The 26,124-nt window shown below is 41.0% G+C and overlaps 1 protein-coding gene across 3 annotated transcripts; it reads right to left on the minus strand.

The window, feature by feature from the left end:
• Positions 1 to 1,411: 1,411 nt before the first annotated feature.
• Positions 1,412 to 23,197, minus strand: LOC124873776 (zinc finger protein 239-like). 3 transcript variants are annotated; one of them, XM_047374735.1, is made up of 2 exons: positions 22,455 to 23,197; positions 1,412 to 4,350 (listed from the first exon to the last, which is right to left on the minus strand). In XM_047374735.1, the coding sequence occupies exons 1-2, from the start codon at positions 22,624 to 22,626 to the stop codon at positions 3,386 to 3,388; spliced, it is 1,137 nt and encodes a 378-aa protein (XP_047230691.1). In that variant the 5' UTR covers positions 22,627 to 23,197; the 3' UTR covers positions 1,412 to 3,385. The 3 variants fall into 3 exon arrangements, with proteins under 3 accessions (XP_047230691.1, XP_047230689.1, XP_047230688.1); XM_047374733.1 differs by lacking the exon at positions 22,455 to 23,197 and adding an exon at positions 12,827 to 14,698; XM_047374732.1 differs by lacking the exon at positions 22,455 to 23,197 and adding an exon at positions 7,596 to 7,872.
• Positions 23,198 to 26,124: the final 2,927 nt, after the last annotated feature.

Below are 26,124 nucleotides of genomic sequence, written 5' to 3' on the forward strand. Positions count from 1 at the left end.
ATTTCTTCTTCCACGTACATCCGGGTCAGTTAACCTGATGTGAGTTTAACTTGCATGCTGACAGCGCTTCCATCATACAGACATGAAATACATAAACTTAACACAATGAGGATGAAAGAGCAGTACATGCAGGTGTGTACAGCCATTTTTTTTGGTACAGAAATGGAAAAAAGGCAGCTTGTGATGAAGCATTTTTACATGATAACTAATTTAAATATATCTCATATTTGACCTTGAAAATATTTCATATTTTAATACAGTGGGGACAAAAAATATGAATGAATGAATGTATAAGAAGGCTCATGATTGTGACTGGACATTTCACAATGCAGTTCTGCTAAAATAGAGTTTCCCTTGTTGGTTTGAGCCTGGGTGGAGTATGGTGCCACCTAGTGGTGAGATGTTTGTTGTATTAGAAGGGTGCCGAGGAACGTATTTCAGTGCGTGGATGTTTGCGGCTGGTGATGAAATCCCCACAAGTGAATTAGTTCAGTGAATTAATGTAGTTTTGTCCGGTGATGTGTAGTAATATCAGTATTTAGGCTGTTATTAGCACGCTGCACCACGTTAACTTTTCATCCATGATCACATGCAGTGTAATTGGTGAGATGCTTCAGTTCTTTGTTTTGCCATCTTGCTGTGATTTTATCAGTAATTATTATGAGTTTATATTGCCTGCTTAATATGACGTCTAAGTCATATTACTTTATGGTAAAGTTAAATTATCCGTTGTGGTAGTTAATAAGCCCTGCAGTGAGTTTATGACCAGCAGGTGTCACTGCTGTACTTTGTATCTAATAAGTATTCTGTAAGTGAATTAATATGGTTTCATTTCAGTTGCGATTTAACCCTAACCCTAACCCTAACCCTAACCCACATCCTTCCATCTCCATCATCTCTGAACAGCTGCTCTAACAGCTAATTAAAGATTCAAAGAAAACTCTACCTCCAGTTTATGTCCTGACCGACATCCAGTGGCAAAGGTAATTCATCCTCCAGCTTTGCATTATTCTGTGGATCCTTATCTACAGAATGAATAAACTGCTGCAGACCACGAGCCCAACAGGTTTCCTGGCCATAAAACTTATTTCTAACATCACTGATTATTTAACAAAAATATTTTACAGATTTCACAGAAACTCTGCTTTTATATTTCAGAAATAATTTCATCGTTGTGGTTTCTGATGAAAAACCAGTGCCCCATTGAGGTCTGCAGAGGTTCCAGCGCTACACGAGAAGCTGCAGATACAGATCTAGGGGGCGCTAATGAGCCATGAAAATAATCCTTGCGGTTTCTGCTGAATGGACCAGAGGTTAGACGGCAGAAGCCACAATCACAATTTGACTTTTTCCCATTTAATGGTGTCAATTATGTGAAAATCTAAAAGAATCAAATTTCTAACAGAAATCGTAAATCATACATGTTGTTATATTTATTACATTTTCTGCACTGAACTGAAGTGGTTATTTCTCATCATATCTGAAAAGATTAGATTTATTTTGTCATGCTTGAGATGAAAATTTTTAAACGTAACTCAAACAAACAGGAAACAATTTACTGTAAAATAAGTAGATGAAGAAAATGTATTTTCTGGTGGAAAAACTAGTTTGAGGATAAAATGGGTTGAACCAATGAGCTGCAGCGCTGCGTTGGAACACAGCCAACCCCTGCTTCTCCTTTAAACACTAATTACTACTAATTAGAGGATGCCTGCTGCATGATTGAAGATGTTCCTGGAAGTTCTCCATCCTTTCATCTTCAAACAAGGTCCTGTTTGGTCAACTAAAACCCAAAACACTGTTTGACTTGTTGCTAAGAGGACAGAGGTGAGCTCATCAATCCTGTTCTTGTTTTAAACACGGAGTTTTTCATGCCGACATCAGTGAAGCATCGTCTCCTATTCTTCATGTTCTCCTGATCAGGACCTGAGCTCTGCTTCTTCTGGAGTTTATAGAAGCACAGCAGGAGAACAAGCTGAGTTACGGGAAAACAAGATGAGCCTTCATCTCAAACAGACACACACGGCACGCTCACACTGTCTCCTGTAGACGTGGAAGCTGGAGCTGGTGGAGCTGGTGGAGCTGGTGGAGCTCAGTTCTGAACATCAACATAAAATTCTATGAAATGGTTACATTTGGCTGCAGTTCTGTGTTCAACAAGCTGCAACGATGAGCTCTTAGTGAAGCAGTGCAGCGGCTGTAGCAGCAGAACTGGGATCATAAACTCAATAAGTGGAAAGGTTCTAAATGTTGGTTCTGATTATCTGACATTTCTTTAATGAACCAATAAGAACGTTGAAAGCATGTCCTAAACCATGGGCCTAAAGTAGTGATGGAACAGTGCCCTCCAGAGTCACGTCCCTGTATAAAACCAGTCTACATGTTATCCTCTTATGAAACAAACTAAATGATTTTGGTATTTCAGCCTCTAAGACGTTGTGCCTCTGTTTGACTCACGGCGGAGTTCGACCCGTCACTCAGTCAGTACCCTGAATGTCCAAACTCCTGCCTGGTAGTCTATTAGAAAGAAAACAAAGCTGCACACTTTGTAGAGAATTGATCAATATTTCAACACCTGATCAAGTGTGTTTTGATTTGGCTGCATTTCTAATGATTATGTTTCATTTATTAAAACAATGACTATGCTGCTGTTAACAAAGAAAAGCATAAAACTCGGACCAGGACCAGAACATACCAAGACCAAGACTGAGAGAGGTGAGACCGAGACAAGGACTGAATCAATGCAAGAGCATCTATCTTTGGTAGCTCATTAACAAGCTCTGGTTCTGAGACAATATTTAACTGATCCCAAACTTGTATGAAAGCAGAACCAGAACTACAGGCCTAAATAATACAACAGGTAACAAGTTAAACAGAGAAACCAGAGCTCCAAAGAGCTCACCCATCCAGCTAAACGTTAGCTGGATGGGTGAAGTCCGGTGGAGGGCTTCACTCACTCATGATTCTTTATTCTGCATGTTTTACAGACACTAGATCTACATCCATCCTCAGCTTTTAGGGCCATAAGTGGCAGCGTTGAAAAACTTTCTCTGCAGCCATGAGTTTCATATCAAGGTGGAGTAAAGCTGAATGTTGCAGATGAGTCCAGGACGTCCAAGACTGAGACAAGGTGGAGGCTTGGAAAATGTGACCAAAAGACTAGTCTATAGCACCCCCTACTGGCTGCACTGGTAAACACAGGTTCATTCATGCAAAAGTTTGTTTTTTATCTTCATGGAAAAAACAGTTTGAAAGGGATAGAAGAATGTTTGTAGGAGATCTGGTTACGTTTAGATCAGCAGGCGTCGTGTGCAGAACCTGGAGCTGTGAGAAGCCGTTACTGCTCTGAGGTTGTTAAGCAGATCCAGTTAAAAAATCTGCAGACCTACAGTGGATTTTCAGAGTGCAGTCTGAGGTGGCTGTTTAAAGCGGATCTGTTCTTAAACCTTTTCTCACACATGCTGCAGGGGTAAGGGCTCTCCCCTGTGTGGGTTCTCCTGTGGATGACCAGATGCACATTTTGATTAAAACTTTTACCACAAAATTCACATGTGAACAGTTTCTCATCCATGTGGGTTCTCATGTGGACCGAAAGGTTGTCGCTTCTCCTGAAACCTTTATGACATACTGGACAAAAGTAGGGCCTCTCCTCTGAGTGACATCTCCTGTGAAGAATCAAGCTACGCTTCGTAGTGAAGCTCTTCAGACAGGTTTCACAGGAATAGGGTTTTTCACTGGAGTGGATGCTTGTGTGCTTCGACAAATCACTGCTGCAGCGGAAACATTTCCCACAGATGGTGCATGAATACGGCTTCTCCCCAGTGTGGACCCTCATATGGGTCAGCAAAGCAAACTTCCTGATGAAGCTCTTCCCACACGTTTTGCATGAAAAGGGTTTCTCTCCAGTGTGGATTTTACGATGCCTCCTCATTGCATACTGAAACCTGAATTCTTTATCACAGAAGTCACATTTGACTAAAGTTTTACTTGTTTTGGGGTCAGACTGACTCTCTGATGACGGACAATTTGGTTCCAACTCTTCAGATCTGCTCGATCCTGACTCTTGATTCTCGGCTTTAGGAGATCTCTGAGGAAGGAGTTGGTCACAGTTTGTTTCTGGTTCACTGTTGTCGGTTTCATCATAATCAACCGTCACCATGAGTGATTCTGTCTCCTGCTTCAGAACGAGCTGCTCAGCATCCTGACTGATACACAGCTCATCGTGTTCTTCTTTAATCTCTGGAGGATGAAGCTGTTCTTCTGGAGCTCCCTCTTCCTCCTGGTCTCCCTGGTTAAGAAGCTGCTGCTCATTATGGATGTCCTCCTCACAGAGATGACCATGTGGAAGGCCTGGATGAACACAGAACCACAAGAGCAATATTAGAATGGTGCTGATAAGAAAACAGATGTAGAGGAATATTTTAGTTATTTTAAGGCTCACCAGGATGAATATACTGGGACACGCAAGATATTACAATTTGGCTCAAATATCAGCTTATTTTCACAGAACATTTGATCTAAACCCAAAGACATCAGTAACAGCGTTTCCTCCACTATTATCTAAGGGGACTAGGGCAAAATGGACTAGGGGAGATAGACAAGGGGAAAATGGACTAGGGGAAATGGACTAAGGGAAAATGGACTAGGGCAAAATGGACTAGGGTAGATAGACAAGGGGAAAATGGACTAGGGCAAAATGGAATAGGGCAAAATGGACTAGGGCAAAATTAACTAGGGCAAAATAGACTAGGGCAAAATGGACTAAGGGAAAATGGACTAGGGCAAAATGGACTAGGGCAAAATGGACTGGGTAGATAGACAAGGTGAAAATGGACTAGGGCAAAATGGACTAAGGGAAAATGGACTAAGGGAAAATGGACTAGGGCAAAATGGACTAGGGGAAAATGGACTAGGGCAAAATGGACTAGGGGAAAATGGACTAGGGCAAAATGGACTAGGGTAGATAGACAAGGGGAAAATGGACTAGGGCAAAATGGACTAGGGCAAAATGGACTAGGGCAAAATTGACTAGGGCAAAATAGACTAGGGCAAAATGGACTAAGGGAAAATGGACTAGGGCAAAATGGACTAGGGCAAAATGGACTGGGTAGATAGACAAGGTGAAAATGGACTAGGGCAAAATGGACTAGGGTAGATAGACAAGGGGAAAATGGACTAGGGGAAAAGGGACTAGGTAAAATGGACTAGGGGAAATGGACTAGGAGAAAATGGACTAGGGGAAAATGGACTAAGGGAAAATGGACTAGGGCAAAATGGACTAGGGGAAAATGGACTAGGGCAAAATGGACTAGGGCAAAATGGACTAGGGCAAAATTGACTAGGGGAAAATGGACTAGGGGAAAATGGACTAGGAGAAAATGGACTAGGGCAAAATAGACTAGGGCAAAATAGACTAGGGCAAAATAGACTAGGGCAAAATGGACTAAGGGAAAATGGACTAGGGCAAAATGGACTAGGGCAAAATGGACTGGGTAGATAGACAAGGTGAAAATGGACTAGGGCAAAATGGACTAGGGTAGATAGACAAGGGGAAAATGGACTAGGGCAAAATGGACTAGGGGAAAATGGACTAGGGCAAAATGGACTAGGGGAAAATGGACTAGGGGAAAATGGACTAGGGGAAATAGACAAGGGGAAAATGGACTAGGGGAAAATGGACTAGGAGAAAATGGACAATGGAGATGTTTTAATCCTGCCTTCTGTAGAAAGGAGCAAGTGTATAATTTTTATTAAAGCAAAATGTCAAAATATCAAGTTGTTTGATGAAGTGGTGATAAAAATCAGACCTGGATCAGTTCCTGAACATAGATAAACGTTTACATGGAGTGAGTTAGCTGAAGGTTTTCTGCTTCCATCCTGGTTTCTGCACTCCTGTAGATGATCCAACTTTGTATTTAAAGTAAGTTTGTAGCAAAGAGGATTTAATATAATACGATTCTGACTGAATTACATATTCCAGTTTCATCTACTAATGGGGAAATAAATTGTATGGAAGCTCCATTCAGTAATTTGAACGAACTCTTTGACTTTTCCATCTTATCTCCAAAGACTACTTATTTTTACACTAAACCAAATAATGTCTATTAATTAGACTAATTAAGGTCTAACTTCAGCCTAACACTGGGAGCACAAAACAAAACGCCAAAAAGATAACTCCAATGTCAACAGCTGACACAGTAACACAGCAGCCGATTAACACGCGCTGTTCTGTTTTAGGTTCTGAATAAATGCTGTAACATGTGAAAGAAAACTTTGTTCATTCATATGAATATAAATCATGAATTAAGACAAAGTAAGTTTTTCAAATTCATCATCAGCCAAAAACAGCAGAAGCGCAGCGATCGGAATGAAAGCTGCTTCACATAACTGAACTAATTATTTATGTCCAGATGACTCTTCCTCAGATGAAGGCATCATCTTTTGTCAGTTTATCAGCTTCCTTTTAACCTGAGAGGTTTTACTGGAGATTAGCTGAAATCTGACTTGATGTTAAGAATCATCTCTTCCTGGTCATCTTCTCTGACCTACAGCTGTTTAGCTTCACCAACATGTTGTCCATCTGTTAATGCAACATCTGACCTCACCTGGTAAACAATCTGCAAGGTAGGCAGGAGAGGGGTGGGTGATGTGTTTAGGAGCATCAAGAGAAACTGAGCTTCCAGTAATTTATACGCAGACAGGGAGTGAGATTGCATACTTGAATGGGATAATGTCATGTCAGACATCACCCGTGGCACAGCACGATAAATGGGATACATTTATAACATCGCCCAGTCCTACTTCAACCACAACCAACCATACTGATCCTGGACAGAACTTACTAGTTAACTCAGCTCATGAAGCTCCAGCTCCACCCAGACTCTTACTCAGCAGATAGGGTCTGTTGAGCAACAATAGATTTGGTTTGGCTAGGAGTAACTACTAATTAATGTCAAAGGTGTTTTATGACAAAGCTAGTAATTTAGATCAAAATGACCAAGTCAGAACACCACTTGATAATCAGGTACATTATCACACAGCCAATCAGCTGTCCATCTATGTCAGGTATTGTTCTATGATTCCCTGTCAGGTGAGGTGTAGCATTATAGAACAGGTGAATGAGTGAATTCATGTTCTAGTGTTCTCCAACAGCCCTGCACACATTACAGAATAAACACAAACTACTTCACTCCAAATACAAGAATTTACCAGAATACTTCAACTTCCACATAAAATACTTTAATTTACAAACTCTTTAACTAGACCAGTAACATTCAACTAAACTACTAAGCAAAATGAAAAGAATACAGAGAACTAATAAACTATAATACAAGAGAAACAAGATGGTGAAACTGATAACAAATAACCAATACTGGGACCAAAATAGCTTTAAAAATTAAGAAAAACAGTTGCTAGGTGTTCAAGCAACCAGTTCACAAACAAAGCAGAAAGAGATATAAAATACTATTTTAATAAAACAATGACGCTTTGGACAATTGGTTCTTAATGTTATGTTAATAATCCATCACAGTGAATAAACTTTAATGGAGTTCAACACGCCAAAGATGGCGGCAGAAAAGCGTGTATCCACTCACAAGATGGCCACCTTGATGGCGGGAGTGATGATGTCACATCCAGGTTAGCGGTTCTGCTAACACAAAGAGAAACCCAAACTCCTCTATCGTTAATGCAAATTTTAATGGATGAAATGTGTTCTAAACACAGCAGAACTAATAGTTGATCTGTTTTAGCATTAGGGATAACCGTGACACAATAGCCTATTTTCATTTCTTACAGAAAGCCCAGGTCGTGTTTCGATACAAACTTACCCGGGTAATTTCACTTTCACAGGTAAATGGTCCTGGTCTGGAGATGATCTTCTCAGCTTTCCCTAGGATTTGTTAAAGGGGCGAGGCTACATACAGCGAGGTATGGCTCCAGTAGCTGCAGTAATGACGCAGGTTACTATACAAATTAATAATTTTTATTCCATTAATTTGTCACAAAAAGTAGCTTTAAGACGTTATTAAGCTGGAAAGTATACCTCAAAACTTGATCTGTGCAGTCAGTTCATCCAGAATGAGCCTACTTTGAAATGTTTTTTTCAGAGTTTTTGGAGCAGCGGAGTGCCACTTACAGGCTGGTCTGGTTGCTAAGCTAAGCTAACGGGGTCGCTGGACTGGGACTTCCCCACTAACCGCTGCCTGATCCCGAGACTCTGGGATTTCCTGCTACCTGTTATCTGTTTATGGCGACTGAAAGTGAATATAAAGCATTTAGTGGGAATGTGGTGAATAACCGCAAGAACCAGAAAATAAAAGTTAATATTTGCCGGAGATTTGTGACATTTTAGGTTATAGTTGGCATTAATTATCAACTATTTCAACACACTTCTGTAAAACAAAGGTTCAATGCAGTGCATCCATCAGAGCACTTTAAACTTTTATTTATTAGCTAGTAGTCTTTTAAACGGAGTAAAGGAGTAATGCCATCTGCTGGAATGAAGGTGTATTGCAGTTTTCTTCACAACATCCCCAGACGTCATCAAGCTGATTTAAATAAATGGGCCATGCCATTTATTTAAATCTAGGCAATGGAAAAAGAATGTAAATCCTGGGGCTAATTTAGCACGTTTTAAGGATTATGTGGACATATTTTATGCAGGTTAGTGAGAGGAGATGGAGGGAAAACACAAATAGATAAATCTCATTTTGCAGGAATAAAGTAACTCTTTACCAGTCATTAACTTTACAAACTAAATTTGTAACTCAGCTTTTAGATTCATCTGTTCTCCAACATACCTGAATCAAATGAATGTCTTGCTGAGCTGAATGACTGGATGCTTATTTGATTCAGATGTTAGAACAGGGATGCATCTAAACCCTCTGCAGGACTGGACTTGGACACCCCTGGTTCAGTACATGAACAGCTGGTAGACACTAGGCATGGAGGCAATCAGCCTGTGGCACTGCTGAGGTCTTATGGAGACCCAGGATGATTCGATAGCGGCCTTTAGCTCATCCAGAGTGTTGGGTCTTGAGTCTCTCAACGTTCTCTTCACAATATCCCACAGATTCTCTATGGGGTTCAGGTCAGGAGAGTTGGCAGGCCAATTGAGCACAGTGATACCATGGTCAGTAAACCATTTACCAGTGGTTTTGGCACTGTGAGCAGGTGCCAGGTCGTGCTGAAAAATGAAATCTTCATCTCCATAAAGCTTTTCAGCAGATGGAAGCATGAAGTGCTCCAAAATCTCCTGATAGCTAGCTGCATTGACCCTGCCCTTGATAAAACACAGTGGACCAACACCAGCAGCTGACACGGCACCCCAGACCATCACTGACTGTGGGTACTTGACACTGGACTTCTGGCATTTTGGCATTTCCTTCTCCCCAGTCTTCCTCCAGACTCTGGCACCTTGATTTCCGAATGACATGCAGAATTTGCTTTCATCCGAAAAAAGTACTTTGGACCACTGAGCAACAGTCCAGTGCTGCTTCTCTGTAGCCCAGGTCAGGCGCTTCTGCCGCTGTTTCTGGTTCAAAAGTGGCTTGACCTGGGGAATGCGGCACCTGTAGCCCATTTCCTGCACACGCCTGTGCACGGTGGCTCTGGATGTTTCTACTCCAGACTCAGTCCACTGCTTCCGCAGGTCCCCCAAGGTCTGGAATCGGCCCTTCTCCACAATCTTCCTCAGGGTCCGGTCACCTCTTCTCGTTGTGCAGCGTTTTCTGCCACACTTTTTCCTTCCCACAGACTTCCCACTGAGGTGCCTTGATACAGCACTCTGGGAACAGCCTATTCGTTCAGAAATTTCTTTCTGTGTCTTACCCTCTTGCTTGAGGGTGTCAATAGTGGCCTTCTGGACAGCAGTCAGGTCGGCAGTCTTACCCATGATTGGGGTTTTGAGTGATGAACCAGGCTGGGAGTTTTAAAGGCCTCAGGAATCTTTTGCAGGTGTTTAGAGTTAACTCGTTGATTCAGATGATTAGGTTCATAGCTCGTTTAGAGACCCTTTTAATGATATGCTAATTTTGTGAGATAGGAATTTGGGTTTTCATGAGCTGTATGCCAAAATCATCTGTATTAAGACAATAAAAGACCTGAAATATTTCAGTTAGTGTGCAATGAATCTAAAATATATGAATGTTAAATTTTCATCATGACATTATGGAAAATAATGAACTTTATCACAATATGCTAATATTTTGAGAAGGACTTGTATTTCCCTTCCAGAGTGGGACTGCTGTGGACCTGGGTCCTGCTGGTTCCCCACATCAGGCTGCTTCCCAGCCTCTTTTACTCTTCCTCCTCCCCCGTGTCTCTTCTTTATCTTCTGCAGCTCCACGATAACCATATTCTTAGCTTCTGAAGCAGTGGCGCTAAAACAAAAAGTTTTTGTTCAAGGAAAGATTGGAGCATGTAAATATGCTCTTCCAGCGGGTCAGCACATCCTGCTGGAGTCTTTTGGGCTGGTTGAGCTGCAGCTGAATATTTTCCAGGCATAAGGGGGTATGCTAAGGTGGCATGTTTAAAATGTCCAACTATTTTACATCCGACACCAAACTGCAGCTACGCTTCTCTGAGCCAAAATACCCTCATTAACAGCCAGCTGTGAGGTGTGAGTGATGCTATAGGCTGAGGAGGCCTCTTTGAAGAGGAAATATTTTGAGAAGGACCTGTACATCGAGTGGTTTGTAAAAGTTTCCACATATTGTCACATTTCAACCACAAACAGTTTTATGTGAAAGACCAACTCAAAGTGGTAACAATCGTGAAATAGAAAGAAAATTATACATGATTTAAAACATGTTTCGCAAATAAAAAACTGAAAAGTGTGGTGTGCAAATGTATTCACCCCCCTTTAGTCTGAGTGCAACCAGTTTCCTTCAGAAGTTGCCTGATGATTGCTAATGACTAAATAGAGTCCACCTGTGTGTAATATAACCTCAGTACAAATACAACTGCTCTGTGATGGCCTCAGAGGTTGGGTAAGAGAATATTGGCAAGCAAACAGCATCATGAAGTCCAAGGAACAACCAGACAGGTCCGGGATAAAGTTGTGGAGATGTTTAAAGCAGTATTAGGCTATAAAAAGATTTCCCAAGCTTTGAACATCTGAAAGAGCTCTGTTCAATCCATCATCTGGAAATGGAAAGAGCTTGGCACAACTGGAAATCTACCAAGACAAGGCCGTCCACCTAAACTTACAACAAGGAGAGCCAGACAAGCCCAAAATTTTACTTTTTGGCCAAAATGCAAAACATTATGTGTGGAGAAGAAGTAACTCTGCACATCACTCTGAACACACCATCCCCACTGTCACATATGGTGGTGGCAGCATCATGCTCAGGGGCTGCTTCTCTTCAGCAGGGACAGGGAAGGTGGTCAGAGTTGATGGGAAGATGGATGGAACTAAATCCAGGACAATCCTGGAAAAAAAGCTGTCTGCAAAAGATTTGAGACTGGGGCGGAGGTTCACCTTCCAGCAGGACAACGAACCAAAACATGAAGCCAGAGGCCAGTTTCTGTCTTTATATCAGACACACATGGTGGGTGCGCTCCAAAGCATTCCCTGGAAAAAAGCCGAGAAGAACAAGCCGTTGTGGGAGGAGATTTCTCCATGGAAGAACAAAGTCCAAAGCGCTCCGTCTTACAGCAGATCTGAAGAAGCCTCTCACTCAAGACACTCTGTTGTTGTAGGACAGTCTCATGAAGAGGATGCTCAGGGTTCTCCATTATGTTCCTCATTTTATGAAGAATCCTTTGCGCAGTGACACGACGAAGAGGAGAAAATACTAACTTATATGTAAAGGAATGGGAAGCTGATCCGGATTTCTCGTCCCAGAGGATGACTCCGAAGGTCGTTGTAAGGATTGTAACAAAGAAATCCAAACATAACTTCATAATTTAAAATAACACAGCAGCACAGATGAACACAGATCCCGTTGTGTTCCACGTGTTTTGTAGTACCAGTGGATCTAGTTCTGATCCGAAGGAAATGAATGGAGACCATGAACGCTGCGAACAGAGGACTGCAACATATGTGGGAGATCTCAGGTCGGTTAATGCGGTCTATGGATCACGGATATTATTGAAGATAAGGTGGGAGACCTGAACGTTTATTGTGGTTGCTATGACAACATGATTAGGTTATTTGGTTGCCTGGTTGTTACTTTGTGAGGAGCCGATCTGTGTAACTGTTTTCTTTGTTTTAGTGCAGGCGTGTGCTTATGACGTGTCCTTCATCATGTGTTCAGCACCAGCCCAGAACAGGTTGAGTTCCGGGCTGGTGTTTGTTGAGGTGGGCGGGTTATACGTCGCCTTTGGGCTGGAAGCGGTCAGATCTGGCAACCCTGCCTGTGGTGGAGCAGCCTAACGACGCACGCCGAGAACAATGATCCGTTTACTTTCTAGGAAATTTAAATCTAAACGAACATCTTCAACAGATACAATCTGCACCTTCATTGTGTTTCACTCATTTAATTGATCAAAGCGGCCAGAGCAGCAAATAAACGTTTAGTTCGTTTTGTCGGCAGCCATGTTGGATCTTAAACTCAGGAACCTGAGATTTTGCAAACTCGAAAAAAACAACTGAAGTTTTCTTATTTATCCCCCGATATGGAACTCAAATGTCGACCAAGAACAAGCCGAATAAGGATGAATACGAAGCTGAGGTAGGTTGGGTCCAAACAGGAGGAACGAAACGGCGCATCGACGTGGAACCGTCCTGATTCCTCCGCGGCACTAAGCAGACCTCAGATCAGCTCCTCCAGGTGCTCCTGATTCAGTTCCTCAGACCCTGAGACCCTCAGCCTGGACCTACCTGCGAGGTTCTGGCCGGTTCGGGGTCTCCAGGTGAGGTCCAGCAGTCTGCGCTGACGGTCGATCTCCTCCTCGTACTGGACGATGGTTTTTTCCACCTGTGAGAAGATTTCTTCAGCAGCAGCAGTTAGTCTCTCTCTGATAAACTCTCTCAGAGGCTGAACTGAACACATTGTTGCTGCGCAGACTCAGACTGAGCAACACAGACAAGCTAACTATGCTAACCGCTGTTTAATCACGAAGCGAGGAAAGCTAACACTGCTAGCATGTACTTCCACCGGATGTCACACTGTAAGGGTCCGACAGAAACACCGACATAGAGTTCCACTTTGAACTTGAAAACGAAGATATGTCATTTTAACAGCAAATTTTTATTATTATTATTAGTTTTATACTACCGGTAATATTTATAATAAACAACATGTGGGACTGATGTTCTCCGCAGATTTCAGGCCAGCAGGAAAAGAAAACAACAAATGTACAAATACGAAATCAGGTTAATAAAGGCGAATTAAATATTTTGTACATGTAAGTTCTATAAGCAACACATTTTTACATGAAACATTTTTTAGATATTGCTGTGAAACAAACCTGGATGAATGTTTCACCTTTTCAGTATCCAGAATAAAAGACAGTAAATCGTCCAGAAGATCATGTTGAAGTACTGCCAAATCTGATACGCTCACTATTAAAAACAGAAAATATTCTGCCCGGAAACAAGAGCACCTTTAGCTTTCAAACCTTACAGAAACTAAGCTAGAAATGATTTCTAATTTTTGAGGAAGTCTGGACCCTGGCTGTGCTGATTAAACATGCGTTTCCATAACAAAGCTGTTGATTTTTGGTAGAAAGGTCATTGAAAACATAACTTGTTTGACTGTTTGGTTGATTTAAAAAATCTGCTCATCTTTAGATACATGAAACATGAGTTTGTTGGACCAAATTTTATCAATAAACCCTGGTAAAAAAAAAACAACTGGATAACAAACAGCATTAAGTGTATGCATTTGGTGGTCCTGTTCCTACTGCTGAGACAGAGAAACTGTCAGAATGTGTGTGGAGCATGGAATCAGGCCCTGCTCATCCTTCTTCCACCTGTCATTGTACACTGCCGCTCAACAGGTTGAAATAAGGCTCCTACGTTTTTCTGTTGCTCACAAGAAATAAAAATTCAGCTGTTTGGAAAAATGTCCAGTTACAAAAAAGAAAAAAAAATACAGTAATGGTGTGGAAACAAAAGCAGCATCCATTGTCCTTACTAAGTGTTGTGTCCCAGCGATAGGATGAAATAATGCACTGAACTGTACACAGAGAAGAACAGATTAGTAAAACTCTGAATCCCAGAATCCACAGCAACAACCTACTTTTTGGATAGCCCAGGAAGGAGTCACAGCTGGAACCCCATGACATCATCATACAAAACTGTGGAGTGCAGCCCAGCTTGCTCTCTTCTGGTGATTAGAAACTGCAGGCTCTCAAGACTATTATTGCTAGAACTAATTTATCAATAACAATAACAAACACACAAATCCAATTTCTAGTTTAGAATACAGCAAAACCAAGATACCAAGAGACAGTCCTACTTTCAATGTGACTCAGTATTTTATAAACCATCCAACCATCGATTCATTCTTATATGAACAATGAACCCCATCCTAAATTGCAGCGTCGAACAGAGAATATTAACTGTAACAGCAGCCTCACTCATGGTGTTGCAGCGCTGGCCACACCCATTGCCAATTAGTCATCCAGTGTGCATAACTGCCAACCCTCCGTGTTAATGCAGACAGAGGCAACAACGCATATACCAACCAATCACATGCGGTTTGAAGAGAAATAAAGCGTAAGAGAAAGAAGCAGAAAAAAATAGCATCCAATCAGGAGACGGCTCCTGTCGTTCACTTCAAAAATCTGAGAGCCATTTTGCTCACGACCAACACATCACTACTGTCTTCGCCCGCAGCCGCCAATGGTTTCATAGGGGAGCAACGTGCATGAATGTCCTGATTTTGTTGGCTGAATAAAGGATTCCGAGCTTGGGTCCAAAGTTGAATATGATCTGACATCTGTGTATCTGTCGATAATAAACCAGCAAGACAAGTCGCCTCAATCTTTCTTTCTGAGTATCTGCAGAATAAGAATCTGAGCCAAAGATCCCCAAGAAAAGAAGACGAAGTTTTGCTCACTGCCTAAAGAAGACTGCATCAAAACCACAGCTCTGAGCAGAAGCTTTCCCTCCCAGCTGCTGCTAAAAGGAACCAACATAGTTTCTTTGTTCATCGTCCCCTTTGGACCTCCTGTCCTCCTGTTCACCAGCACATTTCACATAAGAGGTTATGTCTGGCCAGAGAACCTTAGTTTAGGATAAAACAATCAAATATTGTGTATTTCTTTAAGGTTAGTTTACTTCAATGAATGGTTTAAACACAGATCAGCCAATCATATGCATGTTAATATTTGTATTAATAAAGGTAAATTAATAACTTAGTGAAATTGATATGTTAGTATTTTTTCCCTTTGATAACTGAGCCGTGACATCATCACGTCAGTCCGAACCATCCCCATCTTGTGAGAGGTCATAAATGTTCTTCTTTTTAAAAACTACAGTTGGTAAGTTAGCCTCACTGTTGACCTCAGGCTGGCTACCAGAGCAGATAGCCTGACCAATTAACCAGCTAACATCAGCACGTTATACTGTGTTATTCTACCAAAGGCAGAACACCATAAAGGAAAAAGAACAACATCAGTATGAACACCAGTTAGCAGGGGCCAGTTCTTTATGTTTGCTAAAACATTTTAGAAACAGTATTAATCCGTTCATTATAATACTAAAGCAGCAATTGGGATTATAATTGGTTTTCTCTTGTAAAGAAAACAAATGAGATCATGTTGGCATTTGTTTTTTAAACTTTTGCCTAAATATTGATACTGGAGTATTTTCCCCAAGGTTCTTAAACCATGAGACCCTCATACTGACCTGCAACCTATAACTGTATAAACTTTGGTTTAGATGAAGATCATGTTAAATAAATCTGCTTTGAGTTTGTGAAATGATGCTGATAAATGGAAAAAATATGACTTAACTATTTAAGCTTCCCTTCATTGACTCCCTGTTAAATCCAGAATATAATTTAAAATTCTCCTCCTCACATATAAAGCCCTTAATGATCTAGCTCCATCATACATCAGAGATCTGATTGGTCCATATGTTCCTAACAGAGCACTTTGTTCTCAGACTGCAGGTTTACTGGTGGTTCCTAGAGTCTCTAGAAGTAGAATGGGAGGCAGATCCTTTAGTTATCAGGCTCCTCTCCTGTGGAACCAGCTCCCAGTTTTAGTCCGTGAGGCAGACACCCTGTCTACTTTTAAGGCTAGGCTTAAAACTTTCCTTTTTGATAAAGCTTATAGTTAGAGTGGCTTAGGTTATCAGGGAGGGAGCCTTCCTCCCTCCCTGTTGGTTGGAGTAAGGGGGAGTCAGGATTAGCCTAAACTGGCTCAGTTATGGTTGAGGTGCAAACACACCCTCCATTTCTGCTACCTGTATGACCCCTTCTCTTTTCCAATGGTTATAATCAGTCTGACAGAGAGAGGTATCCCAATCCTTGTGGTTTTTAGTATAACAATGACCATCAATGGGACCCTTTGTGAGGTTCCTTGAGACGACATTGTTGTAAATAAGCGCCGTTTAACTAAATAATCTGAACTGAAACTATCTGTATAGTTATGCTGCTATAGGCTTAGGTTGCTGGAGGACATAATGACCACTTTCACCCTCTTCGCTACATTCTCACACTACTCTCCAATTTTGCATTATTTGCTGTTATTTCAGCTTTTAACCTTGTTCTCTCTTTTCTCTTCCTAGAAGCTACACCTGGCCTGACTCTGTGTCTACCTGTGACACCTTTCTGGAGAGGGGAATCGTCCAAGCTTCTGCTGGCAACAACTTAATGCTCACCTTCTACAGATGATCCACATAGCCCTGTCTTTTAGTGTTTAACCCTTTCTCTCTCCTAGACATGGCTACTGACTGAGCTTCTACTGTAACTAACTCTATGTTCTCTCTTTCAGACTCTAACCTTGAAAACTGGATCAGAGTTTATCTGTTCTTTCTTTCTAGATGAAACGACTAAAGGAGCTACATCCATTAACATTTACTTTTCCTTCCCATAGAAAGGACTCCTGGATCAGTGCTTCTTTGTTCTCTTTGTGTCTCTGCTCTGTTCTCTCAAACCCCCAGTCGGTCGTGGCAGATGGCCGCTCACACTGAGCCTGGTTCTGGCAAATGTTAATGGATGTAGCTCCTTTAGTCATTTCCTCAATATACTGGGAGAGGAGGAGTAGCAACCATCTTTCAGTCCGATTTATTGATTAGTCCCAGACCAATCGATAGCTACAACTCTTTTGAATATTTAATCCTTAGTTTTCCTCATCCAAATTGCAAAGCACTAAAACCTCTTCTGTTTGTTGTTTTGTACCGTCCACCAGGCCCTTACTCTCAATCTCAAGAATCTGTTCCACTGTTAATTTCCTCATCATCACTGAAAAGCACAGTGGAGGGCAATAATTTTGTTTCTGCCCCTTCACAAATTGATTCTCTTGTTCATAGTGTTTCTTCATCATTGCGTGGTGCATTAGACAATGCAGCCCCCTTGAAAAAGAAGGTAATCATTCATAGGAGGCTGGTTCCTTGGTTTAATTCAGAGCTGCGTACTTTAAAGCACAATGTTAGAAAATTGGAGAGAAAATGGCGCTCTACACACCTAGAGGATTCTTACTTAATCTGGAAAAATAGCCTACTGTTGTATAAAAAGACACTTCACCAAGCTAGAACAGCTTATTTCTCATCATTAATAGAAGAGAACAAGAATAATCCTAGGTTTCTCTTTAGTACAGTTGCTAAACTTACACAGAGTCATATCTCTGTTGAGCCATCCATTCCCTTAGCTCTCAGCAGTCATGACTTTATGGGATTCTTCTTAAATAAAATAGATTCTATTAAAAAGAAAATCTTTGACATACTCCCTAAGATGATTACTTCATCCTCAGCAAGTGAGACAACATTGGAAATAACTGTAGAACCTGATTTGTGTTTGGACTGTTCTGATCCTGTGGAGCTTCCTGAGTTATCAGAAATATTAGCTTCATCTAAATCTTCAACTTGTATGTTAGACCCAATCCCAACCAAATTATTTAAGGAAGTGTTCCCTCTGATTACCAGCCCCATTTTAGATATGATTAATCTATCATTAGTAAATGGATCAGAACCACAGGCTTTTAAGTTAGCTGTAATTAAACCTTTACTTAAGAAACCTTCGCTTGATCGAGATGACTTAATAAATTACAGACCTATATCCAATCTTCCATTCTTATCTAAAATTCTTGAGAAAATAGTTGCTAATCAAATGTGTGAACATTTCTACAGCAATGACCTGTTTGAAGAGTTTCAGTCAGGTTTCAGAGCTCATCATAGCACTGAAACAGCTCTGCTGAAAGTCACTAATTATATTCTTATGGCCTCAGATAATGGACTTGTGTCTGTACTGGTTCTGTTAGATCTCAGTGCTGCATTTGATACAGTCGACCATAATATTCTCTGGCTGGAATATGCTGTAGGGATCAGGGGAACAGCGCTAGGCTGGTTTAAATCTTATCTGTCTGACAGATTCCAGTTTGTTCATGTAAATGATAAATCATCTTTAAACTCCAGGGTTAATTGTGGAGTACCACAGGGTTCAGTACTTGGGCCAATTCTCTTTACTATATATATGCTTCCAATAGGTCAAATTATCAGGCAGCATAGAATAAATTTTCACTGTTACGCTGATGATACTCAGCTTTACTTATCCATAAATCCTGATGAGCCCAACCAGTTAGATAGACTACAAGCATGTCTTGAAGACATAAAAACTTGGATGACTTTAAATGTTTTGCTTCTAAATTCAGACAAGACAGAAGTTGTTGTCTTTGGACCGGAGTCTTTAAAAAAGCAACTACTTAGTCAATCACTTAACCTGGATGGCATTAAATTGACCTCTGATAATAAAGTAAAAAACCTTGGTGTTATTTTTGACCAGGACATGTCATTTAAATCCCATATTAAACAGGTTTCTAGGATTTCCTTCTTTCATCTCCGGAACATTGTCAAAATTAGAAATATCCTGTCCAGGAGTGACGCTGAAAAACTAGTCCATGCATTTGTTACTTCAAGGCTGGACTATTGTAATTCTTTACTATCAGGATGTCCACAAAATGCAGTTAAAAGCCTTCAGTTGATTCAAAATGCTGCAGCAAGAGTTCTGATGAAAGTTAAAAAGAGAGATCATATTTCTCCTATTTTAGCTTCCCTTCATTGGCTCCCTGTTAAATCCAGAATAGATTTTGAGGCGACTGTGGCTCAGTAGGAAGAGTAGTCGTCTTGCAATCAGAAGGTTGTGGGTTCAATTCGAGCTTCCTCCTGCCATATGTGGATGTGCCCCTGGGCAAGGCACTTAACCTCAAGTTGCCTACCGATCTGCGTATCGGTATATGAATGTGTGAGCGTTAGTGAATGTGGCTCTAGTGTAAAGCGCTTTGAGCTGTCTGTATGACTGGAAAAGCGCTATATAAGTTCAGTCCTTTCTGGAGAGGGGCAAAGTCAACGCCAGTGACTGTCCACTGTCACTCATCCAGGAGGAGTGAATGCTATTCAGTTTCAATTCAGTTTATTTATATAGAACGAATTCACAACACGTGTCGTCTCAAGGTTCTTCACAACAGTCAGGTTCATACATTCCAATTAATCGTAACCATTGAACAGTTCAGTCAGATTCAGTTATTTATTCAAATTGGATAAAAAGTTTTTCTATCTAAGGAAACCCAGCAGATTGCATCCAGTCAGTGACTTGCAGCATTCACTCCTCCTGGATGAGCATGTAGAGACAGTGGACAGTCACTGGCGTTGACTTTGCAGCAATCCCTCATACTGAGCATGCATGTAGCGACAGCGGAGAGGAAAAACTCCCTTTTAACAGGAAGAAACCTCCAGCAGAACCAGAACCAGGCTCAGTGTGAGCGGCCATCTGCCATGACCGACTGGGGGTTTGAGAGAACAGAGCAGAGACACAAAGAGAACAAAGAAGCACTGATCCAGGAGTACTTTCTATGGGAAGGAAAAGTAAATGTTAATGGATGTAGCTCCTTTAGTCGTTTCATCTAGAAAGAAAGAACAGATAAACTCTGACCCAGTTTTCAAGGTTAGAGTCTGAAAGAGAGAACATAGAGTTAGTTACAGTAGAAGCTCAGTCAATAGCCATGTCTAGGAGAGAGAAAGGATTAAACACTAAAAGACAGGACTATGTGGATCATCTGTAGAGGGTGAGCATTAAGTTGTTGCCAGCAGAAGCTCGGACAATGTCCCTCTCCAGAAAGGTGTCACAGGTAGACACAGAGTCAGGCCAGGTATAGCTTCTAGGAAGAGAAAAGAGAGAACATAAAGTTAAAAGCTGAAATAACAGCAAATAATTAAAAACTTGGAGAGTAGTGTGAGAATGTAGCAAAGAGGGTGAAAGTGGTCATTATGTCCTCCAGCAGCCTAAGACTATAGCAACGTAAAGCAACCTAAAGACGTTATTGGGCCTGATAAGGAATAAAAACACATTTGAGTTTTTTAAACAATCTATAATGGACCTGATCTGGCTCCTCCTTGTCCTGTTCAGAGGGAATCCAACCAACAACCATTCAGCAGGTAAACTCATATAAACATCAGATCATGGCTGTTTCAGCTTGAAAACACAAACAGTGGAACCAATCCGCCAGAAGCTCCAGATCATATGCTAACAGAGCCGCCTGCTAACGTTAGCTTCACCCTGCAGGTTCATTTAAACATGTTCTACCTGTTGGATCAGCTGATCAATGTTCAGAGCATTTTATTGACAGCGCTGGAGCTCCATCAGAACGAGGGACAACAGGAAGGGCGTAAGTCCGGGCTGCACGCTGATGCTATTGCTTATTTCACTCTGTTGTGGGTTTGATTCGTTGACGTGGCAGCGCCCCCTGCAGCAGTTAGTGCCTGAGGCATATGTGGCCCATGCCAAGAACTGGTCCAGAACATGCACCTCCTATCATTTCAGTCATATTGACTGCTCGGTTTAGAACTGCTGCTGCAGGTTTCTATGACAGAACCAAGCTTCGGCGTGCTCATCCATCACTGTTCAATAAAAACTGGGAATCAGGTCAGAACCTCAGTTTGGTCATGATCTAGAATCAGTTATTCTGCCCCCACTTCAATAGGTTCAGAATTTATATTATTGCTATAATTATGACTGCTTTTTTTTATTATTCAGTTAAGTCAGCTACGATTCTTCAGCTTTTCTCTCCTTCATCTTCTGCAACTTCACACGAAGCGATTTTTTCCCTACGGGAAGTGCTAACACAGTTTATCAGCAGTTGTGACCCAGTTCTGATGCTCATGTCCTCATTATGACCACAGATTGTCTCTCCATGGCTCCTTTGTCTGTGGGACATTTTAGGCAGCAGGGTAACATTTTGTTGATGTGTTTGAAGCAGGAAAAAAAGCAGCGTGAGAATCTGAGTGATGACTGGGTCAGAACATCTCCAAACCTGCAGCTCTGAGGGGTGTTCCTGCTCTGTAGTGGTCAGTATCTAAGTGACCCATGGAAGGAAGCCTATTGAACAGGGCCATGGGCAGCTAAGGCTCACTGATCCAACAAACGAGCTACTGTAGCTTACACCTGCTGAAGAAATTCATGCCGGTTCTGAAGAACGGTCTCACAGTTTGTTACGTATGAAGCTGCAGACCCTGTTAGTGCTTACTGTTTCTAAAAGAACCAACAATGCATGATCACTGTATTTATATGGTTTTATTCTACCACACTTCCTTCCACTAAACTTTCCATTAATGTGCATAGATACAGAACTCTGAGAGCAGCCACCTTCCCGTCCTTGTGCAGTGTGTCATTCAGCAGTCACCCCCACGGCTCTGTGGACCATCATGTGGTCATAACAGAACATTTCTCTATTAAAATCCCGAATTAGTTCTGAGGTCAAATTAAAATTTTCTACGAAACTGAAGGAAAACTGTGTCCAACTTTTCCTGATATCAGGTTGTAAACTACGGAGCCCGCGAGGGAACATAGGGGATTTTAGTTGTTAATCACCTTGAGAAAGTGGTGCATTTTGGAACAGCAGCACATTTGATAAACTGCTCACAAAACAAACAGCACTGAAATGGCATTGATATGGTTTATTTGTCATTTTCATGTTAACACGCAGTCAACAATGCGATTAAATGCTTAGAATAAGAAGAAGAACCGTTCAAATCACGATAAAAACTAAAGTGGCGTGCAAAAAAAGTACACATCATGCAGCAGTAATAAGCAAAAAAGTGTCAGATGTGGTTTCGTGCAGTTTTATTGTTCAGTAGTTTGACAGCTTGTAGATAAAAACTGTCTTTAAGTCTGACTGAATATCCTTTTATTTAAGACCGATTTCAAAATAAAAACTCAATAAATAAATCTCAAAAGCGGGTCTCCCACAAAGTATTGCGAGATAACGCAAAGACTATTGCGTGGGAACGCAAAACCTTTTCTGGTTTAGGTCCTCAGACCCTGAGACCCTCAACCCGGACCTACCTGCGGGGTTCTGGCCGGTTCGGGGTCTCCAGGTGAGGTCCAGCAGTCTGCGCTGACGGTCGATCTCCTCCTCGTACTGGACGATGGTTTTTTCCACCTGTGAGAAGATTTCTTCAGCAGCAGCAGTTAGTCTCTCTCTGATAAACTCTCTCAGAGGCTGAACTGAACACATTGTTGCTGCGCAGACTCAGACTGAGCAACACACACGGAAAACCTCTGCTAGCGTGAAGCTAACGATGCTAGCGGGAAGCTAACGATGCTAGCGGGAAGCTAACGATGCTAGCGGGAAGCTAACGATGCTAGCAGATTCTTTAGTTTATTCCGCCGGACGTCTACGTGTCTCCGCATCATTTTACAGCCGGTGAGACGAGCGGCGAGCCTGGTCGGTGGAGTGTGGTCTTGGTACTGAGAAGGTTTCTTCTTCTGATGATCCAGTCAGATTCAGCAGTGAGAGCAGTAGCCAACTTTGACCAAGTTGTAGATGGAAACATCATGGTCGTTTAAACACCTGACAACCTTGTCTTACATTAAAACATAAATGTTTACTAAGCAGGATGGATGTCAGGCTCTGCATTGATCAGCAGGTGATCACAGGTAGTTTGAGTTTCATTTATTTTGCCAACAAATAATGACGTACTTCACTTATGTTGCTCTGAGAAGAAAAACGCCCTCTGTCCTCATTGCCGGTCAAGATTTCTGTCCGCGTCTCATGCCGGCTGGTTGGGAAGGAGTTGACCTCGGGAATATTCATCAGCCTTCAGGTTTTTCTTTCTCATAAATAAAACCCTAGTTTCTTGTAACTGAGTGAACATGTAAAGGATCATTGGAACTGGGGCAAAGTCGCTAAACTGGGTTTTCCATTCCATATAGGCAGATAGGTAAATTTACAGTTTATAAAAACATCTTAACTTGTGGAAAACATGAATTTTCAAACAAATTTAAAACTAAGGACTGAAAAAACTAAACAAAAAAAGGAATATAAATGTGTTCATAAAAGCATTTTGAATAGTTGTCAATGGCAGCAGGTTATCCCAGATTCCATCCTTGAGGATCCTGACAGCTTCAGCTTCATTCACAGAGCTTCATAGGCTTGAAGTTTGAGGCGTTACCAGAAGATCCCAGTGTTGTTGACCTTCTTGTGTCACCAGCAGGGTTGTTGTCAGAGTAACTACTTACCCTTAGTTGATTAACGTTTTAGATAGAATGTATTCCAGGGAGTAGTTTTATCGCATGGTACTTTTAACTTTCACTGCAGTACTAGTATGAAAGTACCTCGAATTTTCATGAAAAATCCATTTACATTTATGGAAAGGAAACATTAGTAAGATATTTTTAAAAGTAGATTCATGCCACTGAAATGAACAGTTGTTGAGATATATGGTCATAAATGTCACTAAAAAGGCATTTCCAGACTGTTGGAACTACTTATTCCTTTTTTTATTATTATTACTTTGAATTTTGTTCAAACTTATTCTTAGTTTACTTTATATTTTTTGGGGTTATTTCTAGAGTTTATTTGTAGGTCAATAATGGTTTATATTTCTTGTTTCTTTGTCTTTGTTATTTTATTTTATAATTTTTTTGTTAGAGGAAGAACTGTGGGTCCATTTCCTATCATTAGAGGGACTGGTATAGGACCAGCATGCATTGGGGTGGGGCCTATGGTTTTTTACCAGAGCAGGAGAAGCTGTGGGAACAAATAAAAGTTTGATCTGTATTATTTGCTTACCAACTGGATAAATAAACCGTAAAACTCAGCCTTCAGGTTTTTGGACATTGGACTTCTTTTGCCTGCGTACGAAACATAACCCCAGTGCACTAGTGGCTTGTTTGAAATTCTAGGATGTTTGGTTTGACAATCACCACTATACAAAAGTAAAAAACCACCCCTGGATCCTAAAGGAATAATCCCTCATCAATGGACTTGTTGGATGTATGGATCTCAAGGATTACCTTCAGACGAAGTTATTGGAGCCTCTTATGAAGAAATCAAACGACTTGCTGCGTCAAGCTTGGATCAACACATCACTCATTCATCAAAACTGGTACGTGGCAATATTGTGCTAGCCGTAAAGGAAAACAGTGAAACTATTGGAGTTTAAATACATTATTTCACTGCAAAGACTGATGAGATGAGTTATGATGTGTCAAATTGATGCGTAATTGGCTCAAGACGTGTGCCGACGCCCATCAGGAAATATTTCTTCTCAAGAATCGACCTTTTTATGCTATATGCTCTCAGTGGATTATGCAGTTTTGAACTGTTTCAAATAATTCAAAAGGTCGATGAAGGTGTCGGATGTAAAGAGCAAACAAGAGAATGACACTCAGATGTCACAAGAGAAAAGAAACATCAAATTCCCACAAAAGGGTTTGGAGCTTTATATAAAAACATGTCAAAAAAGCAGAGTTTAAAATGTAAACAAGCTTCAAAGTTTATGGAGAAAATATCTGCGTTAATGACGTCACAAGAAAATGTCAAGGAAGTGTCTTCTCATTTTTCCAAGTTTATTAAATGCTATCAAGAGGCAACCAATTAACATGAATCCTTTTTGAGTTTGCCATTGCCAGAAGAGGAAGTGAAAAGACAAATTGCGTATTTTCAGTCCAAGGTGACGACATTTTCTGATTTTATGGACACTGTAAAGATTTGGTTGCAGAAAGCAGGCGATACCTACATTGAACAGAAAAACAATGTTGATGATAATCAAGTTGATGCAGGTCTGGATGAAATAAATCCTGAAGACAGTATCTCTAATATTTCATGTGTAAAGCCACGTTCAAGAGCTTCTTCACAGCAGTCTCAGACTTCCTCCACGTCTTCTGCTTGCAGTAAAGCTGCAGCTGAAAAAGCAGCACTCATGGACCGATTCGCTGCATTGGATAAAATACATTTCATTGAAGTTCAAGAGAAAAAAATTGAAAAAAGAAAAGGAAAAATTGGCCTTGGAAACATAGTTGGCAGAAACTAATGCAAAGCTTCGTGTTTTAAAAATAAGGTCAGTTGTTGGTTTTAAACAATCTGATGGCATGAACTCTTATTTTGAAAGAGGCCAAGTAGAGGACATGCCCCAGTTAAACCCCTGCACTGATGCGTTTGTTCCAAAAGAAAGATTTCACGCTATTGCAAATCATTCATCTGAGTTACCTGTGGTCGGACCAAAACAAAGGCAGAAACAGCCTTAGATGGATAAGATGATGGCAAGAGTTGATGCTTCAGCTCAAACAATCCAGCAAACACAGACTCAATCTCCCCCTTTGACTGAAAATTGTCAGAATGATATTGTGAACATCATGCAAAGACAAAATGACATAACTGCCTTACTTGTAAAACAAACGTATCGTCCGTTCTTCCAGTCAGAAACATTCCTGTGTTTGATGGAGACCCTCTACAGTATACAGGTCCTTCTCAAAATATTAGCATATTGTGATAAAGTTCATTATTTTCCATAATGTAATGATGAAAATTTAACATTCATATATTTTAGATTCATTGCACACTAACTGAAATATTTCGGGTCTTTTATTGTCTTAATACGGATGATTGTGGCATACAGCTCATGAAAACCCAAAATTCCTATCTCACAAAATTAGCATATTTCATCCGACCAATAAAAGAAAAGTGTTTTTAATACAAAAAACGTCAACCTTCAAATAATCATGTACAGTT

This window comes from Girardinichthys multiradiatus, chromosome 9 (assembly GCF_021462225.1).
Source record: "Girardinichthys multiradiatus isolate DD_20200921_A chromosome 9, DD_fGirMul_XY1, whole genome shotgun sequence".
In the NCBI taxonomy this organism is placed as follows: Eukaryota; Metazoa; Chordata; class Actinopteri; order Cyprinodontiformes; family Goodeidae; genus Girardinichthys; species Girardinichthys multiradiatus.

Excerpts from the sequence above, each read along its gene's own strand:
- LOC124873776 (XM_047374732.1), bottom strand. The coding sequence starts at position 7,788 with ATGAAAATAGGCTATTGTGTCACGGTTATCCCTAATGCTAAAACAGAT. Across the intron at positions 4,351-7,595 it reads GCCATCAAGGTGGCCATCTT|GCCTTCCACATGGTCATCTC; the intron begins GTGAGTGGATAC and ends GTGTTCATCCAG.